This window comes from Arachis stenosperma, chromosome 8 (genome assembly GCF_014773155.1).
Source record: "Arachis stenosperma cultivar V10309 chromosome 8, arast.V10309.gnm1.PFL2, whole genome shotgun sequence".
Lineage (NCBI taxonomy): Eukaryota > Viridiplantae > Streptophyta > Magnoliopsida > Fabales > Fabaceae > Arachis > Arachis stenosperma.
The window spans coordinates 32,694,237-32,701,781 of record NC_080384.1 but is presented as its reverse complement, the minus strand read 5'-3'; the positions used below and the strand labels follow the sequence as shown (position 1 = coordinate 32,701,781).

Here is a 7,545-nt window from a genome sequence, read left to right as displayed (position 1 = left end):
TGCAGATACATTGACAAGAGAATGGAGTTCATTGTCAACACAATGAATCAAGAAATCCAGAAGCTTGAACAAGAGCTTGAAAAATGCAATCACTGTCAGCAGCTAAGAGCTCAAATTCAATCCATTAAAAAGGCCATGGAAGCCATGAAGGTAACCCAGCAGTCAACATTACCTGCTCCAATACCAATGCTGACAACACCATCAGAGTTCAGCCAGCTAAGCGTGGTGGACCAACCAAAAATTGAAAAAATTTCTGAAAATAAAACTTTGGCAGAAATAATTAAAAAATCGACTCAGGACAAAAAATATTATGTTATTTACAATGGCCCAATGAAAGGAGTTTATGATGATTGGGCAAAAGCAGCCCCATTCACCCATCAGCCCAAAACTATTCATAAAGGGGGTTTCTTGACAATAGAAGACGCAAAAGAATCCCTCAGAGAATATGAAGTGCTCCATCCAGAGCAAATTCTAAAAAGAGCAGAAAAAGCTCCAGTACAAATCCAAAGAACAGCCCAAGCCCAAAGAACTGGACTAATGAAAAATATTCCCATAAGGGCCGAAATAAATGACAAAAAAAGGGTCTGCAGATCAAACTGTAGAGAAACCTTAAATCTGGTTCTAAATTGGACTCTAGACAAAAGAGCAATATTGGGATATTATCCCATTAACAAAGAACAGCTAACAAAGCTGGTAATCTTCCCAGAGGCTTCACCCTCTGATACATATCAGTTTTTCCAATACGGATTAATTGATACAATCCTAATTTTTGACAATTTAAATATCATTAAAGAATTTCCTGCAGGTTTTATAGATGCAGTGAAAAAATTCAAAAATATGATTGATGCAAGAGAACCAAGGGATATATCTCTAAAATTTACAAGTAGTCAGCCAATCTTCAATGAAGAAGGAGAATGTTTGATCCCAGCATTTCAAGTAATTTTCATGTCAGTTTTCCCAGGAGATTTTCAACCAATAGAACAAGTTCAAGATCTATCAATTTATAGCGACGAAGGAAGATTGGCCAGTACATTGGCAAGAGTCTTCGAGAGAGCTCAAAAAATAAACAAAGAATCCAGAACAAGAATAAACTACAAAAGCAGAAACACTCTAATTGTTTCTAGTAAGAAAAACCAAATTGAATCAAGAGAGATGAGACTTCTAGTGGATTTTGAATCAGCATTTTACAACTTTTCTGGATTACTGGAAAAACTTCCTGACGGGATAAGGAGGAATCTATGCCATTTACTAAAAGACAAAGAAGACCATAGGTGCCAGCTGTGCGCCTCAGAAATGTCTGAAGAAAGCAACAATGCTGAAGACCCCACCCACATGGGAAAAGAAGAGGATGAGACATCTGAGTCATCCATCAACATTATTGTTGAATGATGTAAGAGCTTTCGTCACAAGGCACCAATAATGTAGTTGGTGCGAATTATTGCTCAATGACGTAAGCAATGACGTCATAAGAAGGGTAAGGATGGGATTTGTCCATCAAACCCAACCATTATAAATAGAGTGCTAAGTTATTTGATAGAGCATCAGAAATCAGAAAGCAGGAAGCTTAGAGTACTCACAGGCCAGGAGGGCGAAGAGGAAGTAGCTGAGGCGATTCTGGAGTCTGATCCATTAGAAAAATAATTCTAAGAAATTCCCCTCTGGAATTAATTTGTAAAATCTCCCCTCTGGAGAACAAAACACATATTGTAAAATAGCAATAAATAAAGAAGTTTATTCTCCAGAAAGGTACATCTTTATCCCAATCTTTTTAAGTTATGAATTATTTAGAAGATATAGAAATAACTGAAGAATCTGATTACTATAAGCTAACTGCTTTACTTGATAATGAAAAACAAGCTATTTTAAAAACGGAATTAGATCTTAAACCTAATGATAATTTTAATAAACAAAATCCTCTAAAAGAAATCTTTAATAGAAAAAATATAATATATTATGGAAAAATTCAGATTGAAACTCCAATAAAAATACAATCTGCAAATGGAGAACTTGAAATAGCTCTGATAAATGAACAAGATGTAAATAAACAAATTGGAAAAATTAAAGATCAACAAAAAAGATCTAAAATTGGATGGATTCATATTAGTACCATTCAAGTTTTAGTTAAATCCACATACATGAAAGGAATTAATTCTCCAATAAGTCTGGCAATCTGTGATAAAAGAATCACTAATCCTAGAGATCAAATAATTGGAATAATCCATGGTAACTTGGCAAATGTAAATGTTAAATTTAATGCTCATATTGGATACGCTATTCCTTTATCAACCGAAAATCTCGGCAGATCCTTAAGTCTGGCTTATAAATTCCATAAGATAGATTTAATGGAACAAAATGATGAACCATTTTCTATCACATATGCAATTAATTATGCGCTAACAAATAGTCATCATAGTATAGACTTCAAAGATAAAGAAAGAATTTATGTTGATGAACTATTTCAAAAGTTTGTAAAAACAGAAATTCCAAGAAATAAGGCTATTGAAAGCCCAGTTTTGTTATTAAAACAACCGTCAAGAAATTCATTTTCATCATCTAGTTTTAGAATAAGAGAATCTAAAATTAACAGCCCTCTAAGTCTATCTCATTTAAAAATTGAAGAAAAAGATTCTGAAATAAAGGAATTAACAAAAAGAATTGAAAAGTTGAATGAAACTTTAAATAATAAATTATGACGATAAATAAAGAAGAAATATACGTGTCTTATCAAGATAAGAAACAAGAACTCTTTGAAAGAGAAAATCATTTGAAATATTTAAAGTTTTCTGAAATAAACCAAAGAGCTTTCAAAACTTTAGTATTATCTTATAACAATCTGAAAAAAGAAGTCGAAGAATTAGAAAAAATAATAGAATCTTTAGAAAATAACAATGAAGCTATGGCAGAAGATGCAGAAATTCTAATATGAAAGATTTTCAAAAAAGTCTTATTTCCTTAAAAACAATTAAAAGGAATATGAAAACAAGAATAATGGCTATATCTATAAAAATAAGAAATTTGACAACTGAATCTTCAGATTTAGAAACAGAAATCAAGAAGGTAAACAAAAAGATATTTAGAACAAGAAAATTAATACAATGTTTTAAAACTAAAAAATCAGTCAAAAATTTAAAAGAAAATACTAAGAATAAACAAATTTATCGTGCTCGAAGATTGCATTATCTTCACATACAAAATATGATTGCATTACAAGCTTTTGAATCAAGAATACATGTTCAAAATATTCAAGTAATACAACCTCTACAGGTTGAACCCCTAGAACAAGTACAAATTGAATCTGAACAAGAATTACAAGTATAAAATGCCTGGTTTAGCAAATCAAACGATACAAGAATTAAAAAATGATTTAGATTTTCAGACAAGTCAAAAAAGATATTATGAAGTAAGATTACAGAATAGTAACATTTACACAAGAAATAGAGAAGAAGTGGAACAATTCTGTAAAAATTGTATAGAAAGCATATCAAGAGAAATAGAAAATTTGTTAAAAAAAATAGAAAATTTTAATAATGCAAATCCAACCCAAGAAAAATATTTCAAAAACTTGCATTGATAAAAATTGGTATCAGAGCCAAGTTAACGATTAAGGATAACACTTTTCTCGTTAAAGCAACGCTTTTTAGTGACACGCTTTTTTGCCATAAAAGACAAAAATCTGTAAAGATGCATCTTTACAGTAGTAGGCACCTTTATGATATTATTAACTTAATTGAACAATTTTCCGAAGCTGATTTTACATGTAAAGTTGGATAAAAAACGTGACATTTGTTGTTGAAATTAAAGTGGAAAGTGTGTGGAGCCTCTTTAATCTCTTCTCCAACTAATACAGAAAGGAATACAACTTATCCAGTTACTACCGAATAGAAGAAGAGAATACAATAGAACTTCCCAAATCCCCAAAATTGCAACTGTATCATGAGGTAGGCCAACCATATGAATGTTGACATTAACAAAACTTTATAGTTTATTCGTTCGGTAAGTATGAGTATGGCTTCTTTCTAAAATGCTGATAACATTAATAATTCATGTAACTTGTTGAAGTCCCTAACAAAAGAAAGAATTTAATTTTGATCTGGTAGATAGTAAAATTTTACACTTGCATTCAACTACGTATTTTCCGTTAGCAAAAATAACTACTTCTTATATCAACTATGTGAATGGTTATTTAAAAAAGAGGAAAAAAACTTTAAACGGCTCCTCACAAATACTTCAAAAGACAACGAGACACTCAATAAAAAAAAAAAAAACTATTTTCAACCTTTAATTTTTATTTTTGTGAGACAAATTAGTCCCTTTATTAATATTTTTTCTGTGTATTAATGAAATAAACCTACATGACATGTTAAACTGTTGAGTTATCCATTAAAAACTAATTAGGATTGACAAATTCTTTTTTGTTAGAAGTTTTGTTGTCTTTTAAGGATAATTATTAGGGTTGTTTATTTATTTATTTATTTATTTTTACCTTTTTTAAATACTTAGTTAAATTTATTATATAAAACTAAAAAATATTAGTAATTTTTAAGTTGTTTTTACTTATAAAAATTAAATAAAAAATATATTAATAATTAACATGTCACATAAACATATTTTAAAGGCTAACCATCCTTACGAAATTAAATATCAAATGTCAGAATAGGTATTTTTTTCATTGGGAGTTTCATAGTCTTTCAAAAAAAATTATCAAAACCAAGATGGATACCCACTCTTAAAAAATTAGACGTAATATTACACCGTTGGTAAATCAAAATTAAACTTTAAAAAAATATGGGATACTTTGTTTTGGAAACCGGAAAAATAAAAATAAAAATATACCTCAAACTCCACTTCTCCATCATGTTAAGCTGTGTCAAAAGTGCTAGTTGTGATAGAAGCACATTGCAAGATAAAGATTAATTTACTTATGATACTTTTTTTTTGGTAATTATTTACCTTTGATATTAAATATTAGAATTTTGGGATTCTCATTCAACAAAAAACCAAGTACCACTCTTAAATTTTTTTTTTTTTGGGCATAAAGTTTTTTTAGAGAAAGTTTCTCCTTAATACTTTATTACATGCTTGTAATTTATAAATGCATTTGGAAATCATTCATTAATAAAAACAAATTAAATTCAGCAATTAAACCTAAACCAACTAATTTAAAATCGTGCAATAATTACTAAAACGAGATAAAGCACTGGTTTCCCTATAGAGCATTAGAGCACTTGTTGGGGCCAAATCTGATTTGAATTGGAGTATGCTACATGCCTAATTGTAACCATTAGAAGAGAAAAACACCAAGCAAAAATGTTACATAGAAAACGACAAGTCACATGCTTTGGACCCAAACTTGTTCAATTAAGATGAATGAAGATTACACCTACAGAGTGGCAACAGGGTAGTACACATAATCATATGAGTTTGGCTATGTTATATCTCTTTTGTAGACTAAAAGCTGTCTTCATTCTGTTGGGTTCCACTCACTACTGATTTTTGTCATCATTTTCACCCCGTTTTCCCCAAGTTTGGATTCTCTCAAGGATTTTAAATGTTTGTCAAAATAAAACGTTATTTGTACACTAAAATCAACCATTATACATTTGTATATAAATACATATGTTGTTTAACTCATTTTTAATATGTATTTTATATTTAAATATTGAACATATATTTTATACTAGTGACTAATTTTAGTTTACACATAGCGATAGCATTGTCAAAATTCACAACTGAATTAACTTCTTTCATGTATGTAACCTACAATCCTACATGCATGGTTTGTTATATTATGATAAATTTATATATATACCAATAAAATGATAAAATGCCATCTTAAAACAGTACTTTTGGTTTAAAATAAAAGTTGTTTATTTCACACCTATAATATATGATACTATGTGTATGATTTTTTATTTTTAGAAAAAAGAGGTTTCAATTGCTTTCAGTGTACTCTTAATTGAATGGTGATTGATGAATTATCTTTATTGGATTAAATGCTATCGTGGACACTTTTACTCAAGAAAGCTTGTTGTACTCATTTTTTAGTATGTAGCAAGTTTTGAGAAGACAAATAAACTCTCTCATGGCAGCAGTAACAATGCTGTCCCAGGAAATTATGTGCAAATATTAGAAGGAATCTTTTATTTCCACTTGATCATGTTAATGGGTAAATGATGGCATAAGAGTCAATGATGAATTTAGATTATTACACCGTGCATGCATACATGATTATCAGAGAATGTGTGATGCTAAACAGGTAATAAGGTTTATAATTATTTGTAGTTTTCTAATAAATAAAAAGCACTTATTTCATATCATGTAATTCCAAAGATAACCCTCAGAATGCATTTACATTTTTTGGTTGAAGGACAACGCACATAAATGGTCACATATATGCAAACATAAAAGACATGTTCTGCATGATAATGAACCCCACAATCTCAACTACTCACATATATAACATGATTCTAACGATTTGTATCCATTATCATTCATATTCTCATGAGGCTAGCTAAAATTTTTTTACTACTCCTCATAGTTTAGTTTGTTGAAATTAAAACTACTCAAATTGATATTCATATACTGTTGTTGTCTAGTCTTTGCCTGCAAATAAAATTCTAACAACTAAAACCCATAACAGCTTCATAACAGTTCTACCATGAGGGTAGTTATTGTTACAAGAATAAACCAATTCTTCATTGAAGTAGGTGCCCAAGAAACAGTTTCCGAGATCAAAAGAAAAATAGAACAAATTCATGGTACTCCAGCAGCTTCACAAATCCTAACAGTTTCTGGATGGGAACTAGTGGATGGCTTAGACATGGAAGACTATCCTATAGTCACTGAAGGTACAAAAATTGACCTCAATATCAAACCAAGCACAGAACCACATTTTAACCATGTTAACAAAATGCAAATCACAGTGAAATTTTCAGCTAGAAGGATAAAGATAGAGGTGGACAGAACAGATACTGTTCGGAGCTTAAAGGAAAAAATCCACATAATTGACAGCACCCCCATCAAAAGAATGACACTAGTGTTTTCAGGGGTGGAGTTGAACGAAGATTTCAGAAAGCTAAGTGAGTATGGCATACGTGAGTCTTCTGAAATTGTTGTGTTCCTCAACACCATAACTAGGGCAAGAGATGAAGCTCCCTCAAGGAAGGTGAGCCTGGTGGTAAAAACTTCCTCTAGTTTGCTTAATGCAGCAACTATTCCACTGGAGATGAGGGATGCATGCACTGTGAATGACTTAAAGCAGTTGTTGTTAAGCAGAAAAATTCTGCCTGTTGATGACTATTTATTTATTCATAGGCAAAGGATCATGAGGGATAGCTGCAGCCTCAGATGGCACGGTGTTGAAAATGGAGACTGCCTCTATGTGTTCAAAGGGACAGTTAGTCGCAGTGGATATCACTAAGCATTTTTAAATTATAAAATATTATTATTACTAATATACATTACTTCTGCTGTTTAACTTTTCACTAGGGAAATAATTGACAAGACCATAAAAACTTAGTGTTGTTTTATATGTATGCTTAGTGT

At 30.7% G+C, this 7,545-nt stretch overlaps 2 protein-coding genes across 2 annotated transcripts; both read left to right on the top strand.

Moving 5' to 3' along the window:
- Positions 1-330: 330 nt before the first annotated feature.
- Positions 331-1,389, top strand: LOC130945820 (uncharacterized). Its single transcript, XM_057874515.1, has one exon. The coding sequence runs from the start codon at positions 331-333 to the stop codon at positions 1,387-1,389; it is 1,059 nt and encodes a 352-aa protein (XP_057730498.1).
- Positions 1,390-6,650: 5,261 nt separating this feature from the next.
- On the top strand, positions 6,651-7,420 carry LOC130945819 (uncharacterized). The gene has a single exon (XM_057874514.1). It carries the CDS (start codon positions 6,659-6,661, stop codon positions 7,418-7,420), a length of 762 nt encoding a protein of 253 aa, XP_057730497.1. The 5' UTR covers positions 6,651-6,658.
- The last annotated feature ends 125 nt before the right edge of the window (positions 7,421-7,545 follow it).

What these genes read in the sequence shown, in the direction of transcription:
- LOC130945820 (XM_057874515.1), top strand. Translation starts at nt 331, where the DNA reads ATGAAAGGAGTTTATGATGATTGGGCAAAAGCAGCCCCATTCACCCAT.
- LOC130945819 (XM_057874514.1), top strand. Translation starts at nt 6,659, where the DNA reads ATGAGGGTAGTTATTGTTACAAGAATAAACCAATTCTTCATTGAAGTA.